The sequence below is a fragment of the Micropterus dolomieu genome, linkage group LG23, assembly GCF_021292245.1.
Source record: "Micropterus dolomieu isolate WLL.071019.BEF.003 ecotype Adirondacks linkage group LG23, ASM2129224v1, whole genome shotgun sequence".
NCBI classification, from domain to species: domain Eukaryota; kingdom Metazoa; phylum Chordata; class Actinopteri; order Centrarchiformes; family Centrarchidae; genus Micropterus; species Micropterus dolomieu.
In genome coordinates this window covers 9,612,353-9,633,054 of record NC_060172.1, presented here as the reverse complement: position 1 = coordinate 9,633,054, position 20,702 = coordinate 9,612,353, and the positions used below count along the sequence as shown (strand labels likewise).

Sequence of the window (20,702 nt, the reverse complement as noted above, 5' to 3'; positions counted from 1 at the left end):
AATGATGTCTGTGTTAATATAACTTGGCCTCTGAATTGGTGCTGCGAGTTTTGCGCATATTATCAGAAACCCAGAAAAGACAAAAATATTTGAGTAATCCTGATTTTCTGACTGTAAATGAGGATTGTACATGGGGGAATATTAAATCCTTCTCTTGCACCTGACAACTGAGCAGACATGTCTTTTTCTGGCATCATCAGGTTTGTGAGGATATGTGCTCTCACTGGGCAAAAGAGAGCATACTGCAGGCTTAGAAAGAAAATCACATCAGTTTTAGCCTCATTACTCAGATTGCCAGTTTGTTTTAGAATCAGTTTTAAAATTCTGCACGACATGGCAGAGCCCCAGAGTGCATTGCCTCCATACTCCTGTATGGAAGAAAGCTCTGCTGCACTAACCTCTTTGATTTGAAGAACACCTGACCTCATTCATCATCACAGTTGGGGCACATCTGGTCAATACCTGATCTTCTTAATAAGGCCAATATTGGTGCCGATAACAATCCATGCAGTGGATTGGATGAGTGCATCTCTACCACCAACTGACTATAACATTAGATAAAACTATCGTGATACATCTCACTTGAAAAGTGCAGTATTAACAACATTGAAAATGGGTGGACCAATCAATTGGACAGGCCAAAACATCAACCGATATTAGATTATCACACATACATCTGTATAAGCATACAGTATATGCCAGCCAATAAGCAATCAATTGTACTACAGAAGTGCTAAAGATACGTTTGAGATCATTTAGAAACAACGGTTTCTATTATATAGTTTGTCCACCAGAGACTGCTGACAAGTGTATTTTTCTACTATAAAGTATCCAACTCAGTATATATTTTTGTCACAACTCTTTAGTATCCTTATGAATAAAGGATTCTTTAAGCTTGCCACGTGTTCATGTAAAAAGCTTATTATCATATATCTGCCAATATATGATATTGTCAAATTATTTAAACTCTTCAATGTCTATGTAGGCCTCAAACATTCAGTTTTGGTTGGGGTTTGATTGTACATCACATCTTGACAGCACCACGTGATGTTATGTTTAGTCAAACAATATGAAAACAGGATAATTAAGAAATGGACTTTCAGGGTCCATACATTGCCATAGCACAGAGTCACACTGATAAAGTTCTGTTGGTTTAAAACTGGATTTGAATATGAGTATTTTGTTCGTTATTTTCCTTCTACAACAGATCAACACGGACAAAGTAGTATGAGAGGCTGTACAAATTATTATAGCAAACCATCAGGTGCATTGCTCAGGCTTCCTCAGGCACCCGGAGGCAGGTGTGCTGCACCACCCTCAGCAATCCATCTTCCTGTGGATATGAAATGTGACAGAGCGTTTGCAATTTTGGCCCCACTCATCTAAAAGTGTTAAATAAACCATTATTATATAATTATCATACATATGGCACAGGTCAAGTAAACAAGTAAAAAGAAGACCCATATTTCAAAATATTATTAGTTTGTGGACTTGTGTCATTGCAGTTGCTCATTAGGAATTTCACTTCATGGGAGATTAGGGAAAAAGACTGAGCTATGATCTTCATCGCTGGTATTGAATACGTGAGACAAACTAATATGGACACTTTTATTAAAAAGTCATTTAACTTTGAAATAAATCAATTGTTAGTTCATATTTTGTTAAATGTCTGTCAAATATAGGGGTGGGAGAAATAATCGATTCTTCTTTTTTGTATCTTGGAGATGGCCATGCTTAGGGTAACATAATATAAAGTAAAATAAATACCTACAGTTGAGAAATTAATTAGAATTTAATCAAATGTAAATTTTAGGAGAAAGGCATTTTTCCCAGCTGGTGGGGTAAGATTGCCTTCTGTTATTAGCTTTCCTATAAAGTCTAAAGGGTCTATCCAGTGTCTAAATAACATCTATTTTACAAACGATCAACCATGAAGGGGCACGGCGACTGGGGGGCATGTTACCCCAAACATACCAATCTAGCATTTTACTACTTTAACCAAAAACTATAAAAATATTTCACTCTGAACAATTGCATAACTTATCTTAAGGCTCCCCTTAATGTAAATATATATATCAATTGAACACAATAAAAAAAAAAATGGTGTCTTACCCTATGTTACCCCTAATATTAATTATCAGCAGTCATTACTAACTAACCTACTAGTCAAATGTTGAGAACATCTGGTACAATAATTTCAGTTTTCAGAGGAGTCTGACAACTGGTTGTTAATGAAATGACGGGCCATGGAGATGAGGTTAATAAAGTAAATTAGGGATGCAAACTAGTCATTTTAAGCTAATTATGAGATGTTTCTTTTGGATTTTAATGCTCAAATTAAATGCATAGTAATTATCCAGGGAAGAAATTATGCATCAAGATGCATCGATAATCGTTTTATAATCAAATCGCAGCCCTCTGAATCGTAATCAAATCGAATCGTGAGGTGCCCAGTGATTCCCACCCCTAGTCATGTATATCACTCTTCCCTATTGTTGATTCAGTTTGACTGTGTCTGACGTCTAACACAATCCACCATTGAAACTGTGGTTATAATTGTGTCTACACTCTCTGGTCCATCTCATTTAAGCCAAAACCCCAAAGATGTTGTGAGGTTTATGAGGCAATTCTGTCAATTTTACTATATAATCCCCATTATCCTCAATAACACACAAAATATAGAGTGTAGTTTGGTTGATTTTATTTATTCCTTCTGACAGATCATTTGTCTTTGTTTTAGACACTTCCCTCCCTTCTCTGACTGCATCTCTCCTCACCAGTTGACATCTACAAACAAACACTGTAGCTCACGTCTTGTGTTGAGGAGACAGCAGTATTGCCAGAGCAAGACATCTCAGGGGAGACCTGTGTGTGCAGACATTACCAAGTCTTTCTCCCAACCAACCTGCGCTCGTCCTGTCAACACATATGGCTCTGAGGCTTATCTTTCAAAAACACAAGGGCTTGCTCTGTCATGTGGGTCACACTGGCAATTTCTCCTGGCCCTGGCAGGGACGTGGCCCTCTACACCCACTACAAACAACCATTAATTGATGTGGCAGAGATCCGGATGTCCAATTGGTTTTGATTACCCCCCTTCGCAGGGGAGCTGGGACACTTGGTGGGTGATGCACTTTTCCGTTTCAATTAAAATCAAGGTTGAGTCACAATAAATCAGAAAATACTGCTGTTATGCAGATTAGCCAGCAGGTTCTTAGCAAGCACTGAGTGGTCCCTCTGTGATTTGGTACATACGGGAGAACATTGCCACACTGCTCTCCACTCCCCCCGCCCGAGTCCCCCCAGAGGAAGCATGCAGATACTGGATCAAGTCCCACAGGACCTTGAAGAGCCAATTTGGGGCAGCGCTGGCTCTTTTAAATCACAAACAACAGGAAGAAGAGAGTTTCTTTCTCTTACATTTCATGCAGCAACAGGGTGAAAGTTACCTCTCTAAATCAGGTTTTGAAACAAATTCCAACTGAAGCAGCTTTTTCATTCACATCTTAGCGCCCCTTGCTGCGCCGCCAGGAGGAAGAAATTACTTTACCTCAGCGTGTGACTCATATGTATGAGGCCAAGAATTATCAGATCAGCCTCACAACAAGTGTGTTAAAACTTTACTAGCCCTCCAAGATTAAATGAAGTTGAAAACATGCACATCCTAAGTTGATAAGACAGGAGAAAGTGGTTATAAAATCTATTTCAATATTGTTATTCCAGTTGAAGCTCTTATGTCTTCAAAACTAATACGATGTGTTCCTTGCTTTTATCAAATAGCCTTGGCTCCAGCAAGTCTTTCAACACTGTACATTATGGCAGCAGTTGTATCTTTCACAGTGTTTCACAACAACAATCTGTGATGTTGCTGTAATTTCAAGGTACAAGGTAGACTGAAGTTTTAGTTCCTTTTATGCTACTCACAATAAGCAAACATTATGTACAAAATTATATACACTAGATTTGTGGATAAATAACAAGTCATAGGAACAAAACTATTTTACTGATGCTTGGTAGATGGGTGCCAATGATCTTCTGAGTTGTTTTTAATCACCCGCTGCTCAGCCCTCCGGTCCTGGGTCATGCACATCCTATACCAGTTTGTGATGTTTCCAGTCAGGATGCTTTCTATTGCCCCTCTATAAAAGTTAACTAGAACTTGGCATGGGAATTTAGGCTTCTCAAGTTTCCATAAGAAATACAGCTCTTTCTCAGCTTTCTTCACCAGCGTAGAGATGTGAGATGACCATGGTGGGTTCTCTGTGATGCTGAACTGTTCACCTCAGCTCCACTGATGTAGACAGGGGTATGTGTCATCACCTCTTTTTAAAAAAAATTAATAATCAACTCCTTGGTTTTGCTGACGCTGAGCAGTAGGCTGTGCACCGCTCTGCAAAATAGTTGATTTCCTCCCAGTATGAAGTCTCATCATTGTTTGAAATCCAGCCAATGATGGTGGTGTCATCCACAAACTTGTGGTGTGTTTGTTTTTTCCAGCTCTAGGGTTACAGTTGTGAACAGGAGGGGTACTTTTTTGTTATTACAGTTTGATGATATTTATAAGTTATTTCATTTCTTGCTTTAGAAGGTCTTGATGTCAGAAAATGAATGTCCACCAATATATTTTCAAACGATTAAATATTAAACTGATTTAGATGGAGCGTAACAATGTAAGCTTCCTTGATCAAAAACCTACAGACACAGAAAACCTCTATATCACCTGTAGTGTTAAAAGTGCTCTGCTGTGGCTTTTTCTATACAATGCACAGCAGGTCTTAAAAAGTGCGTGAAGCCTTTCCTTAAAGCAGATTGATATGCTGCAATATTATTTTGTTTATACACTATGTTTCTCCTTTCAAAATCCCATGGTAGCAGCAACAGCTTGATTATTTGGGTTGCATCTGACCCAAACAACCACATTTATTTTGTACTTGTCTATTTTAGTGCCTGACTTCATTAGACACATCAACACTGTCGTGAGGCTGGTGATAAGCATGCAAATGACTCAGACTTTGGAAAGCTCAACCAACATTTTTATTTACAATTAACTGCTAGTTATAGTTGCATAGTTACTTTGACACTCCTTCCTCATGTGGCCTTTTTTGGGGGATGTGGAGTTGACATTGTAATTATCATGCATAACTGATGACTCTTCAGGTGATTGTAAGATCATTAAGATGACGCTCCGGCCGATGTTTGTGTCTAATTGCCTTATTAGCAGGAAGAATGGAGGGGAACTGTGGTTTCGAGACAAGGCAAGGAAGTGTAAGTGCAACCAAGAAGCATTTGATTAAGATGTTTTCAAACTGTAAATGTATCTTAATAAATCATCTTTAAGACCTCAGTATGCTTTAGGTCTAGGTGCAAAGGCATTCATTTGTCAGTAATGGCCACTGATTGCATCCCACTGCCTCCTCAATTTCCTTGAAAAGAACATGCATTTGTATTGTCTGGATGAAATGTACAAATGTGGACAATGGTGCACACTATTGGTAAGTTTCACCTCAAAGGTATTCATAGTGTTGCACCTCTGCACACCTGGTCAACCATTGTGATTGTCAGATTGACTGTTTTGGAAAGTTACATAAAATGGCTGATGCAGGCTCTCGTCTCCGATTCCACTGTTGGATAGACGGTTTCAGACATTGTTAGAGGATCTGACAAAATTACTTTTGAACCTTTTACTCTTCCCAATCAGTAAGTGGTGTTGCCAGTAGACACTTTTGGGGTGTTGTCCCTATGATAATGGCAGGAAATGTTAAATGGACACCACTTATAAAGCGATTTCCTACCTGCCTTCCTGCAAAGCACCTATTCACACACATTCACACACAGAGCTGCCATGCAAAGGCAGTTGGCATGACCATTGGGAACAATCAGGGAATATTTCGACATGTAGACAGGAGGAGCTGACATGTGGACAGGTGGAGCCAGGGATCCAACTGCCAACACTGCGACTAATGGACGACCCGCTCTACCTCCTGAGCCACAGCTGCCCTAGGCAAGACTGAATTTATCTCCTGTATGCCTGGATGCACATTGGAGCAACAAGTGCAAAGCAGCCCCAGGTTTCTTGTGCTTTATCTCACCTTATGACAACAGTGTGTTCCACCCAGATTTGCCTTTAGCACAGCAAAACAAAGATGGATTTCTTATCAGGCTCACAGGTACACATACTTGTAACTAATTGTAATTCAATGTGTATAACATATAGATGTTATCTGGTTATGTAAATGGGTAAACGTATATAGTATAAAATAACATATACCTGGACAGACCTGGTTGACAATGCAGACTTGGCAGTATGCTATTAGTCTGAGAGAGACCAGAAGTATCACTTTGCAGTTGATAATAATAAATCCCACACACTTCACATGCACCAACAAAGACATTTCAAAACACCATGCTGTGCTTGCTAAAAGCAAAAGAGCACCCTCAGAAAGTAATATCTGACTACAGAAGTCAAGTCTCTCACTAATCGAGGACTGCTCTCACAAATCAGGAGAATGCATCATCTCTTTTTCCTGGTTGCCTGGCAGAGGTCATAGAGCAACATCTGCCAGGCCCGACCTGCCTACTCTGCTCCCTACCATCCCCCTCCTGTCCAGTTCTGGATTAGAGATGACCTAAACCCCCCCTGCATGCCGCTCTGCATGGATTATCTCTTAGAGAAGCTGCACTGCTGTCACACATTAACCTGCAATCACAAGTCTCTTGTGTAGAGAGCACTCGCAACAAACCTCTAGAAAGGGTTGTTACAGTCAGATATAAACACACTGTAAAGCAGCTGTCTGTTTTGTGCACCGTAAGAGCAACATGTTATTCAGAGTGAGCTGCAGCTGAGCCAAGTTCAGAGGCAAAAAAAATGTTAAAATAGAAAGCACTTTATCACACAGATCCTAAGGTCTGTAAAATGATGCAGGTAGCAGCAGCTTTCATTTTGTTACTACATTTACTCGAGTTCTCAGCACTGGTGCGGACTTTCGTATCATCTATCAGTGAACATGTTTGCTGGGAGAGAACTTGGTTTTGCAGGACGTAGAAATTTTGTTCTATGTGACTTTTCTTGCTCCAATAGCTGTGCTGCATGTTATTCATTTACATTATTATTCATCCACTCAGACCTGATAGATTAAAGGAATGACATTCAGCAAAGGCTTTCTCAAAGGAGCCTCCCCTCTGTGATGGAGACACACACACACACACATCTTTATGCTTTGGAAACTAACACAAAAACAGATCGACAGACAAACAATATGCTCACACAATTGGAACTGGCCTGTCTTGTCACTAGCCAACACAATATGTGGATGAGCTTACAGATGCAGTCAGACTCCGCTGAGCGCAAAACTGCGACTAATTTGAAGCTTCACCAAGAAGCCATGAATCATTCAGCCCTGTGAGACTGATCGACAGTATAGTACCGAGCACCCCGTAGACAGTGACAATATGAAGAATTTACATATGCACAGACAGACATATGGAATCATTTGCTCCAATAAAATCACACATATCATCCTTTCAGTTGGAGGAGAGCAGAAGCGGAGGAGAAGGAGGAGGAGGGGGAGCTGTATTCTTTGCAGCAGCAACAGTTGGCTGTCTGTCGACTGAGAGGAAAGAGTTAGCTGCAGCACAGAGACAAACACACGGGGATACACAACATGCATGCACACACATACACACATTTGGCAGGCGATTACAGATAGAAAGAGATGGACGGCGAGCCGAGAGAAGAAAAGGTGACAGATAAAGCCACAAAGCCACACGGCTGGAGGGATGTCTGGCAACCGGTGGCCAAAATGGAGATGCAGTAATAAGAGAAAGGAAGGGGGATTGGAAGAACCAAAAGGGATAGACACATGTCAAATGTTGGAAAACACCATGGTAAACAGCATGATGGAGACGACAAGAGGGGAAATCACTCACTGGAGTCATCTGAGTCGTATCCCTCCACATCTGGCTCCTCATCCCTCTTGGTGGCCTGTAAGGAGGCGGAGGCTCCTGCACAAGCCCGGTCTGGTTTATCCTCATTGGGGCGGTCACTTTCGGCAGCGGCGGTGGTGGAGGCGGCGGCGGCAGCCGGGGTGGTTGGGAGGGCAGCACACAGGGGCCCGGAGTGGCCCACTTGGTGGGGCGAGACAGGGGGGAGGCCCCGTGGGTAACGGGGGAAGTAGTCAGAGATCTGCTTGATGGGCTGGATGGGGCCAGGGCACACGTCAATGGCCATGTGCTCCTGGATGCTGATGGTGGGTTTCTCGCCTTTGCGTTGTGTCATGCATGCGGTCCAGCCCGGAGCCTACTCCCAAAACCAAAAAACTGAGAAAAGAAAAAAAAAAGAAGATGAACAGACCCACCCCCCTCGTCGTCCCCTTCCTCCTCTTGCTTCTCTGGAAGAGGCGGGTGTTGTCCTGGGAAGGTGCTGATGGGTGGACAGGTCCGGGTGATCTGTGGATGTCACCACACTGGTCTACATGGAGATCTGGAGGCTGCTGATGTGTCTTCCAGTGCTGTCCTCAGACCCAGACCATGCTGTCTGACAGCCTCACACACACTACTACCTATCCTCCCGCTCTCTCCTCTTCCTATACCCCCACACTCTGCCCACGTCTGCGCTGCCTATCTGAGGGAGACAGAGCAGAGTGTGTTTGTGTGAGGGAGTGTGAGGGAGAGGGAAGGGATTAGAGAGGAAGGAGGGAGGGATCAGCTGATGTCACTGCCTAGCAACCGAGCGGTAAACAGGAACTGTCGGCTGAGGTGCTTAATTATGATATTAACCCCATCCATCTGTCAGTGGGAAGGAAGATCCAGCACCCTGCCAGACTCATGCGTGTGAATGTGTGTGTCCTTGAGTGTGTGGGTGTGTGTGTGTGTACCTCTGGTGCTATGATTACCTGGACAATGAGCCATGAATTGATGCTTTGTGTCATCTGCTCGTGATTCACCTCTAGGATGTTTTGTACTGAAAATGTTTACGCTCTTTTCCCTGAGCACTTTTCAAAAGCAAACACGCAAATTAGCAATTTGAGTCTAGTTTCAGTGCATTTTTGACTGCTTTGTAATGGCCCCCACGTTTGTAAAAGTCAAAAAACAATTGGTGTAGATGGGGCCACTTAGTGCAAAATCTTCCCTCGGGCCCCAAAAAGGCAAATGCTACCCCTGTCCTCTTTTCTTTTCTGCCATCAGACCTTGCTTGTTTCACTCTCCTTGCACACAAACACTCATACCTTCATTCATGCTTTCAATCATGCACATTTGTCTGTTTTTAATGCACAGACCTGGTGCATTAAAACAAATACATACAAATGTACACTCTGTGTACCAATTATGTGCCTGATGTTATCATATGTTTTTTAATTACTTACCATCTGTTGCAATTTTGTGGGAGGCAGTGGAAATCTACAACACTGTACACTTGATTAATACACATGTTGCCACATTTCTCCATTGTGCACAGATCTGGTTGACACTGGGGCTGTTATAATTATCTGTGACACGATGCTGTCTTGTTAAAGCTGCAATATAGGTGAGACCTTCATGTAAAATTACACCTGTCCTATCATCATACATTGTGTTACTAGAGACCCTAAATATCCAACAGACATTTGTGCTTCTGTATTTGTGCTTTCAAAACTATGAACTGTGTTATCCTCTGCAGCTTTTATTCAAAAATGTTATTTATGTCAAAGTGTCATTTAGTTACATTGACAATATGTCACACTTGATTTCTCCCCTCCCCAACATACCAGCAAGTGCTCAGCACTTTTCATGCTACTCACATAACATAACAAAGAGACAATCTCTCAGAAGAGGCTCTCCCTGTAGATTTACTGGGAACTCCAACCTCTGGAGCAGCCCTGTCTTCATGTCCAGCCATTCACGAACTGAACAAACATGTCTACAGTGAACAGATGATGCAGCACCCTCTTGTGTTAGTTGTTGGCAACATTGAAATGCAAGTGTCAATCTGACACAACACGAGCCTTCACAACCAATCTTTGTTGTTGTGTAATTTCTGTTCAGCTTTTTTATGTTCACAGTCTGTTACCTATATATTTTCTTCTATATTTTGTAAACAAACCAGAATACATAAACATTTCCTTTCCATCTTATTAACCAGTAAATGAAACTTAGCATCACTGCTTTGGAAAGGATTTTACCTCCACAAAATAACTCTCTTTTGGTGCCTTCTGAACAGGTGGCCTCAATTATATCCTTCTCCTCTGCGAGGTATGGCATCCTCAAAGGATCCATGCTGAGGGTTTCCCGTCTGTCTTTAGAAGTGAAGAAGTCATCTTGATAAATAGTGGAAAAATAAGCTCCAGTGGATCAGTTTATTTTGACTTGACAAATTGAGAAATCCCTATTCAATCCAAAGCCAATTCATTATTTTACACCTCTATTCACTTTGCCTGACTAAATTTCCAGACGGGGAATTGTTCTTTTTCCAAAAAAGAAAATGTTCATGTTCTTTGGTGATTTATTGTGCCTATCAAACAAGCGACACTTTCCTAAAATGTCATTATGGGGAATGTTTTTTTTGTGAGTTTGAAGATTAAGAGCTTGTGTGTGTGAGTGTGTAAGTGCAGACATACACAATGGGGACTTTAGAGAGATATAGTAAAACCATTATTGTTTGTGAATAATGCATTGAGAGATAGCAGTGTGGGACTCTGGGGTATTTAAAGTAGCCCTCTTTCAATGCCCAGCTACTCAGAGGCAATTATCTCGAATAAGCAGTGAGACAACAGTAAACACAAGCAGGGCACCAGGTAACCCTTTCTATGAAAACGCAAAGACTAAAGGATCCCCAAGACAAAAAGCACCTAAAATCTAATTTTGATTTTTCTTTGGCAGACTTACTAGGTTTTGATTTTGCATCAAAGTTTTAATGACCAGACTTCATCACTAAAGAAATCACAATCACTTTTTGCCAACAAATCTGAGATATCTATATCTCCCTTTTCACTTGGCATCAGCATGTTGTATTATACTGTAATTACAATTTTTGTCTCCAGTATAGTAGGCATTTAGTATAAGTATTAATAAAGTATTTTGGATTAAACCCAATTTGTTCTCCTAAAATTGTCATGCCTGTTACTTCATCTCATAATACGTCAAAAAGAAGACTACTTTACAGATGAAAACAACTGTTACGGTCTTAAGATCTCTTTTATGCTTGAAATTAACTAGTTGGTAAAATATCATCTAACCCTGTCTAAGGGTGAACGTGTTTAAATCGAAATGCAAACACTGAGCCTCCCCGATCTCTCTCTAAGATTTACACTCGAACAATACTGCCTTTGGAAAGGGGTTTCAGGTACTGTTAGACAATCCACCAATCACTTCATTTCGAGCACTGACATTAACCTTTTACACCTTATGTTGAGTCTTGACTTGTATTTAACCAGGATTTCACTTCCTCTTGGCACTTGATGTTACACAGGACATTATTTCATGTGAGTGGCCACAAACGAGTTGGTAGACTCTGTGTAGGGCTTTCAAATTTAAATGGAAAAACTTTGTGACCAGAGATGGGATGTTATGAAAATCAGCTTTAAGCTCCAGTCTCCTTTAAAAGAAGCGCATCCTCTATGGAGACTCATTGACAGTTTTGTCATGGAGAGCCCATACCAGTCTCCAAAAGGAAAGAATGTGCTCACAGTCCAAAGGCTTCAATATAGTGTCTAAAATATGAATACACTGCACATTAAATATGCCACCCCAGGTAGATGATTTCCACTCTGAAGTTGACTTCATGTTTGTGGGAATACACGCAGCATGGTGGCCATGTCCTCTGTGGGTAATGATGCACACCAAACGATTTCAATTTGATGGCATGGCACCACCTCATTGGAAATCTAGCTGTTGAATGACTAAAAAGAATGTCTGTCTACATTTATTAGAAATAATGAGGTGTTCAAACTTATATATAGATGCAGACATCCAGGTCTATAAAATATGTTTCACTGTGTTTGTTTATTCTGCTGAAGTGACAAAATTGCACTCAGTTATGCATTTATATTCACACGATGATGGCAGTTTTCCCAATACTGTGACACAATAGTCTTTGTCTAGATGATTTTACAAACTGAATCCTTAATCCTCCACAATTATTGTGTTTACATGACAAGATTACTGTTTACTGACGACTGACTCTGAAGTTACAATTAATCAGAATCTAAAGAAAATTGTAGAAATGACAGCTTTCTACCACTGTTAAATGTAGTAATTTGGTAATTTGTTCATTCATTCTTGAAAAGAAGATGTCCCATGTTGCTGGCCACAGTAAACCCAGAAAAATTCTTGTGTTCAAATGTTCAGTAACGTGAGCAGAAATTTGAAAGTAACGGAGTGATCTTCTTCATCAGATCACAGGACATCCTCAGGATGTCTCAGGTATGGCTGATGATCTGCACTGTATAAACTGCATGTAAAATACCAATCAACAGCTGGCCAGGTGATAAGTCTAATCCAGTTTTACAGGAGTCCGTCGCTTGTTGAAGATCTTTCGAATCAGAGTGTGCAGGTGGCACACAGTACAACACCCGTACTGCCACCTTCGGATAACTGCATGGACTTGATGAGCCTGAAGGAAAATTACATCACATCTACAAACTGTTGTGGGTGACAAATATGGATAAAACTTTATTTTTGATGTGCATGTGGATATGTGTACTTATGCATGTGTGTCTCTGCCATGTTAAGCCTCTAAAAATGTACAGAACACCTGCATCTACACTGAAAGATTATATGAGAGAGACATGAAAATTATACTGAATAGCCCACTTTGTTTTTACTTAAGTGTTAATTTTAGTGCAAACACTGACATGGTGCGCCATGAAATTACCGAATGGGAAAAAATCCACTGGGGGACCAACAAAATTACCATGTTGCCAGTCTATGGTTACTGCACTTGTTCTGCAGCAAAATCGGGTGTATTTGTATTTGTAAAAACCAAACAATTACAGCGCAGGCAGTGTTATGTTTTAAAAAGCTATACTTAGTATTATGTACAGTATTTAATTTATTATTGTCTTTTGTCTTTTACCTATTTTATTGTTGTTGTACTCCATAGATTTTATTATTACATTGTCATTATTTTTTATTTCTCATATGCATTTGTCAGTCACATGCTTTGCTGGTGCTCAGGAGGCGTGAGTATGCCTGGGAATTCTTAACTCATAGGGTAGCACAGTGGAATACTGAAAAGTAACTTGCAGAGAGCTGTAGCAAATGCTGCACAGCACAGCTAATTCTTTCTTTCTTTCTTTCCTCCGTCAATAGTCATGATATCCACCAACACTATCTACAAATGTAATTTCCCCACATTTGTTTTCTGTAATCTCTGCTTCATGAAAACTGTTCAGACCTCTCTGTCCTGCTATTATTACAGCCATGTGTGAAGTAGCCATGGCCACTTGACTTACTGATGGACTCACCTCATTCTGTTAAAATGGTAATGTGGGCTTCTGGAGCTTAAAAAAAAGGCGTATAAAATAAACAGTGGTTTTAAATAGTTGATTTTTTTAACGACCTGCACAACAATATGGTTTCATTTTGGCTCTCTCCCGCCGGTGGGCCCTCAGGTCCTGGTGGCAGCCTTCGGTATGTGCACACAACTGCTATGTTTTTTATATACAGGCTATGTGTTAACTTCATACTCATATTATATTCCAACAAAAATGGTCTTGTTAAGTTGTCAAAGGTCCAGACATCAAATCCAATAAAAACATTTAGGCCAAAATACATTATTCCATCAATAAATCCCAAGGGACTCCTGCTGCATCGTTTCATATTTGCCGGCAGACGGGGCTCGTAACCGTAATAACTTCCAATTTGAATGTAAACAACTCCAATTTCTTGTATTCAAATTAGTCGCTGAACTCTGACCTTCCGAGTGACACCAAATTCGACCCAATAGAAGTTCACATGTCCCTTTCACAGCCTAGAACAGCCAACGAGAGCCCGCGTTGTAAGGTAGGACCAGGCTCTATTATTTCAATTGTGCCGATGACTGGCACTTTGTGTAGCCAATAACATTCTGAAATAACGATATCCAGTTTTAAGTAGGAAGTTCATGATCTAACAGCAAAAAAACACATCTGTGTCGAGCTACCAACAAGGAGTGATGCAGCAACAGCCGCTTCCCGCCAAGGGATGGTGCTGTTTTAGAAAAATTTGCATACATTTAAAAAAACCTGTGTAAAATAGTCACTTTTCATGGCATCGGTATAAAACTTAAACTTGGACTAGGCTTTATGCTGTGGACCCACAGTGTTTTCCAGCTAATAAGTCCCAGCTATAGTTGTCTGCATGCTCGTTGAAAATGAAAAAATATATTAGTTTTAGTGTGTTTAAACTTATATTAATCAATTCCAGACTTTTGGGTTAGACACTACAGAGTGTTGTCTTTCAGAGAAACCCAAAACCATATGCATTTATTCCAAATGATTAAAGAACTACATTCAATTTACTTTGGATATGCCTTGAATAGGCTTTTGCATGAATTTTACTGGAATGAGAGGTTAACAACCTTGGTCTCATTTTTGTAATTTTGTCCACCATGTGTATCAGTGATATAATAAAATGTAATCACCAACTACATCTCTGAGATCTGGTACACAGCTAAACAGTAAAATTACCATCCGACAACATGGTTCAACTTTGACCTACGTTACTTGACATGGTTGTGCACAAACAGTTTTTCTGTGCAATGAGTGATGATTACTGACACTTTCAGTTTTACCACCAGATAAAATGGTTAAGATAGTCCTGGTTTGTTTAGAACCTGTCTGATGATCAGACTACTTGGATGAGTAACTACAATGTTTTCAGTATCAAAAGATAGAAATGAAAATTAAATGAATAGTTGTTTATTGTGGTTTCATGTAGGACATTTTGTGACAGGCAGTGCACTCTCAGTATCTCCCTCTGGTTTATTTAAAACGTTTCTCTTTATGAAACGATTTTGGTCAAAAGAAGTGAATAATTCATCACCCAAGCAGACTTCCCTGTCCTACAAGCCCATTAATTTTAATTGTGAGTTTCATTTTCAATATAATATTCAGTCCATATTCCATCCAGGCCAAGTACTCTGTATCTGTTGGTGAATGAGCTGTTGCCTTATTTTTACCAGCTGTGTCCTTGATCATTAACTTCTGAAAGAAAAATCTGCAGAGATAGAAGTAAATGTGACTGTCTCAACTCCAACTTCCCTTCTTGGCTGCTGACTTCCCTTTGCTAAATAACAGTTTCTTATCTGTTGGGCTCTAACAAACAGCTTTGTACACAACTGAGTCCTAAAGCAGCCTTTGATTTTTGCTGTTGTTATTCAGAACAGGAGCTTAAATGAAAAAGGATAAACAATTGCTGCCAAATTGCATGCCATGTCTGAAGAAATCTGATTAATGGTCTCTTAACAAGCGTTCCAAGGAGACTCTGCCACTCCTGTCACCCAGGAATTCACTGTAAATGACAGAGTCAAGGGTAAAAGTGATCTTTTCAAATATGCTTGTTCATAATGGCCCATACCGACGCCTGAAATTCTAACCTTAATTTTGGCTGTGCATTGTTATGGCACGCAGACACATAATGAAAACATTTCTCACACATCACCAGGCTCATGCATTTAGGTTTTAACTCTGCAATACTGCTCAGAGGTGGGACTGCTCTAAACACAGAAATAATGTGTGCTATTAGATTAAACCAAATTTCTCTCCTGATTCAAAGGCAGAAAAAATCTGACAAATTTGACTCGGAAATGACTGCAATGATATATTTTATGGTTTTAGTTACTGTGTTCCATTAGAAATGGCTGTTAGAAGCTAAACGTGTCAACATGTAGCCTGAGAAGCATCAGGCCCTGTGATGCTTACGTGTCATATTTAAAATAAAGTACTCATTCAACCAAGACGTTAAACTGTCTGGGTGGATTTTAGTAGACAAATGACAAAACAGCAAATATTTATATCAGGGTACACACATTTATATTGAGTGTATCTGCCCTGAAAAGATCCACTGCCAGTAACAGACATTTATTAGAAATTCATTTTAGAGAGAATGGTGAAGAAACACAATATACACTAGGCCTGTCACCCACCCATATGTCTGCTAACCCTGCCCTCTGGTGGTAACAACACAGAGGTCCTGCTTCAGCAAATAATTAAATTTTTAGTATCCACAGGGGATGTTATTATTCCACACAACTTTGTACTCTGTGACAACAAGCTCCAGCTCTCTGGAAATAAAAATGAATGAATGATTAAACATTGAAGTGTGGAACAGATTGGCCTGTGACATCATCAGTGATGCAACTTAGCAATCAGCTGACGCACTACTTTTATGCTCACTAACAGTGGATTTCCTGGTTACAGATGAAGAGATCAACATATTTTCAGATATTTTAAGTAAGTCAACTGTATCGTGTATTGAATACTAAAATAATCCCCCCCAAAAATCGGTTTATTTTTGAGGTTATAGTATGCAGCGGAGTTTAACTGGACTTCATTATGTTTATACATGAAGGTTGAAGATATTAGAAACACATTTCTTTTAAAGATTTTTTTTGTGGCTTGCAACACAGGTCATTCGCTGGAATCAAACCAGTAACGTTATGCAGAATGTACAGTCTGGCTACCAAGGTGCTGCAAATCTTTGAGACACATTTCCAGATGAAGCAGTCTAGCACAACGCAACCACTTAGAACTACCTCAGGAATAAATCTCTATATTTGAAAGAACACCTCTGAGAAAGCCATGATATTTTGACTTGTCGTGTCATGGCTTCCATGCGAGTGAGCTAACATGCACAATAGCAAGGTTCTGAAATTGGCCCACCCATGATTAATATAAGTTCCACCTGTGCTTTACCTTCATTAACATATCCAACTGTTGTGAAAATGCTTATTTGGACAGTGGGTATTGTCCATTTATATATTCTCTCCCATGAACACTTGAAATTGTTAACTTAGAATCATTATTATTATCCTATTGGTGTTAAAAGTCATAAAGTCATGCAATATGCAGTCATGTAAGCAACAACTGCCTGCTTAAACATCCACATAGAGCAATATTATCATTCATCTGGAGTCATGTTTCTGGCTACTGTAGACAATGTAAGTCAAATTTTCACTGTCATTTCACCATAATTTTGCTCTCCATTAACTCCTTAGAGAAATATGTCTCTTCAGATGCTAAATACTTCACTATGTTCACCATGTAGTTGATAATACTGCCTGTCTATCGTTTGGTGCTGAGCAGGTAGTGTACAGTGGGTTTATAGCTTTTTTGCTGAAAACAGCTGCATGCTGTTTTGCAGGTGATAAGAACCAAGTTGCCGGCTGGAAATCCAAAAAAAATTGCTAAAAGTGAGGCATAGAGCTCAGGGTCACTACGAAAAACATAACATAATTGTCATTTGAACCATTTTTAATACAAAAATATAGATTAGTGCAGCTTTAAAGAGAGTTAATATACATTACCAAAGAGGGTTTTAATTAAGTCAGATTATTTACAGGCATGTCCCCATAAAGTAAATTAATTTTCTTTCACTTAGAGGCATCTACATTTGGTCTGTTTGAAAGAAGGGAAAGTCTGTTATATGAAGTGTTGTTAAATGAGAATAGTGTGAGAAGTTTGGGCATCAAAACTGAGTGCTTGAAGTCTTGAGATTCCATGTCTGGCGGTGTTTTGGAGCCTTCTTTTGGCCATATGTGTTAAAAAGGTTGGAGAGGTATGCCTGCCCTATATAACTTTAAATTATGTATATTATTGTATTTTTCACTTATTGTGTACTATCTTTGAACCGTCACCCCCAGCTTTACCTGCTTATTGTCAGTGCAGACAGTAATAACATATTTGGCTCCTACACAAGTCTCTGGCTTAATGGTATTTACTATTATCTTTGTGGGAATTTCCATCAGGATGTGATTTTGAATCTTAATCACTCCATGCCTGCTGGCTTTCAGTACACATTTCTGAGCCACATGGACATTTTAAAAATAACATTCACAAAAGCTAATGACAACCATTCTTCAAATCAAATATCAACTATTAGAAGCAAACATGAGACAGAAGGCATCTTAATTTCCTCTTTACCTCCTCCCATTTTACACAGAAGCTCTAACGTACTGTATTGTCGGCACAGCTAAGAGGCTGATTTGTAGTCAGTGGCCTTACTCTGAAATTACACATAATTTCACCGCACTATATGTATTTTACACATTACCACTCAGCTCTGCTTGGACAGTCTTTAACTACTCCTGCTTGCACAAGCCTTTTACATTCACCATACACTGTGTACTACTACTTACTTTGGGTCACCAAGGAGTGTGTGCTGTACTGCTCACCTGTGTGGAAGATAAGGTGCTTTATCCATGTATATGTGTCAGTATGCAGTCATTTCTTTCTTCAGTGCGTTTTTCCCTTACTTTATTCATCCCCAGGGAGAAATTTGCATGTCACAGAAGTACTGCAACTGCTACTAATACTGCAAAAAAAAAAAAAAACTACTGTCAAACGCAAGTGCTAACAAAAAAGTATAAAGTATGCCCTTGTAAACATGTGCATGCATACATGTGTGCAAAATGAATTTAATTATAAGTAAAAAGTTGTAAATGTATTGCTCTGTGCCAAAAGGTAAGGAAAAATTAAAATCAAATTAGACTTCAGCAGCCTCCCAGTCCACTGGTGTTCACACTGCAGCACAGTGCAGATGAGTTATACAGTTGGATGGAAACCGGCAGTAATCATTTCCTGTTCGGTGGAACACCTTGGGGATGGGTATAAGTCTTTGGCTGAAGACACTTCTCTTTTCAAACAGCATGTCATGGAGGCGGTGGAACGGAAGGCGTTGTTCAGGATGTTAACCCACTTGGACAGCATCCTCTTCTCTGTCGCTACCTCCAGACAGTCCAGCTCAACTCCTTCTCCAATCACTGAGCACATGTAACTGCTGTTGCTTATGTTATATAGTTTGTCAAGAACTATATCAAAACAAATTAAAAGATTATGCCGTTAAAAGACTGTCTGGTGCATGTCCTTTTTCTTAAATGCTAAGCCTGATCACAAATCACATGAAAAGCCCACAAATTTGGTGCTAAAATGAGCATGTTGCAAATTAGCAACTGCTAAAAACACTGATACACACATTGGATCGTTGTTTTCAGTTTATCTATGTTAGTTGTATCGGTCCCTAATAAAATAAACCATAAATAAATAATTTACAGCAGCAGGACAGACTATATGGATTGAATTTAAGCAAACTAGAGTGGCTGTATTTATGTTAATGAAAGAACATGTCACTCTGTGCAACAATGTGGCAGATGTGTGTTTTTATAGCTTTTCGGCAACACTGGAGATCTATGAATAAGCCATATTAGGCTTTAGATACCCAGGCGATACTTGTTAGTAGGATCAATTTACTGTGCCAAACTTCCTCAATGTCCTCAAGGGGCAATTGTGCCAACACTGACTATTCTCAACTGGGATTCTCCAGCATGCATCATGACGGGCTGTAAATTGTCCAGTCTCAGCTGGATGTGTTGTGGAAAAACACCTTATTGTTAATTCTGGCTGTATTAGCGAGAAGAGGTAATTAATCAAACCAAATGTTCTGGTACACTGTACTTAAGAGTCATTTATTCTCTCTGCTCAGCACCTGGATGCAGAAGGAGCAACACATGCAGTGCTACAAAAACAGACTAGACAATTGGTAAGTAGTAGGTTTCAAATGTCTTCAAATAATTATTAACGGCATACTAAAGAAATGGAAGCCAGTGGCCATCCGAAAGGTATAAAATACATCTAAAAATTCATGTGTTCAAAACGGAAATGATTTCAGGTAAAAAAAAAAAGTTTGTCCTCATGGCGGTGCCAGATTGAGAGTCAGGGGATCACAAAAGGCTTCTTCCTCGGTGGACCATGAATGTCCGTAAAATACTTGTGGAGATAATTCAGTCTGGACCAAAGGGGGGACCAACAGACATTGCCATCCCAAGAGCTGTGTCACTAGCATAGCAACAAATTCTGAGCATAGCTTCTTTAATACAGAGGTTCATTCAACCTAAAACTGAGTTCTTCTGGCATTAAAACCATCGTGATGAGCAGCAGCCCCCCTGCTGCTTCAAATGTTCTTAGACCTACACTCATTCAGGAGTTGCCACTAGGTCAGATGGGTTTGCTTGGTGGTTTCAGATCTCGAGGGCTATTTTGACCTTTGTTCATCAAGGTCTGCAGTGGTTAGGCCTGCTTGGTAAGTCTGCCCCACTGCCGTCTGCCCTTTGAATCTCACTAACACATTGTTTAATGTGTGAGGAACTTTTATCATTTTCTCCAACCACGACCAGCAAACTGATCATATGTATTTTAAGTGTCTCGGCTTGAGGATGACTAAAGAGGAGTTGAGTTAAATTTACATAGCTAAAACTGCACAAATGTCCTGTGTAACCAAAGCCTGACACAGCTAAATTCCTTTGTTGTCCAAAAACCTTTGAAAACACATAAACGAGGCACATTGTTGCACTGAGTGACATGTTTCTTCATCATGATGAAGGGCACTGTATTTAATTTTGAATCAAACCACATACACCATCCTGCTGCCACAAATTCTCACTCTCTCAGTGATTATTAATCCTCTGCTAAGAATAGTCCCAGAAAAAGCACTTTACTCCTGTTTGAGTGAGATTTGGAAAACATAATAGTTTC

At 39.9% G+C, this 20,702-nt stretch overlaps 1 protein-coding gene across 2 annotated transcripts in view; it reads right to left on the bottom strand.

Annotated features, from left to right (window-relative positions):
• The window catches only part of doc2b (double C2-like domains, beta), a 125,847-nt gene extending 117,572 nt beyond the window's left edge, over positions 1-8,275 (bottom strand). For both annotated transcript variants that reach the window (XM_046040257.1, XM_046040258.1), the window contains exon 1: positions 7,927-8,275. In XM_046040257.1, coding sequence (XP_045896213.1) covers positions 7,927-8,275 — 349 coding nt within the window. The remainder of the gene's footprint in view (positions 1-7,926) is intronic.
• Between the last annotated feature and the right edge of the window lie 12,427 nt (positions 8,276-20,702).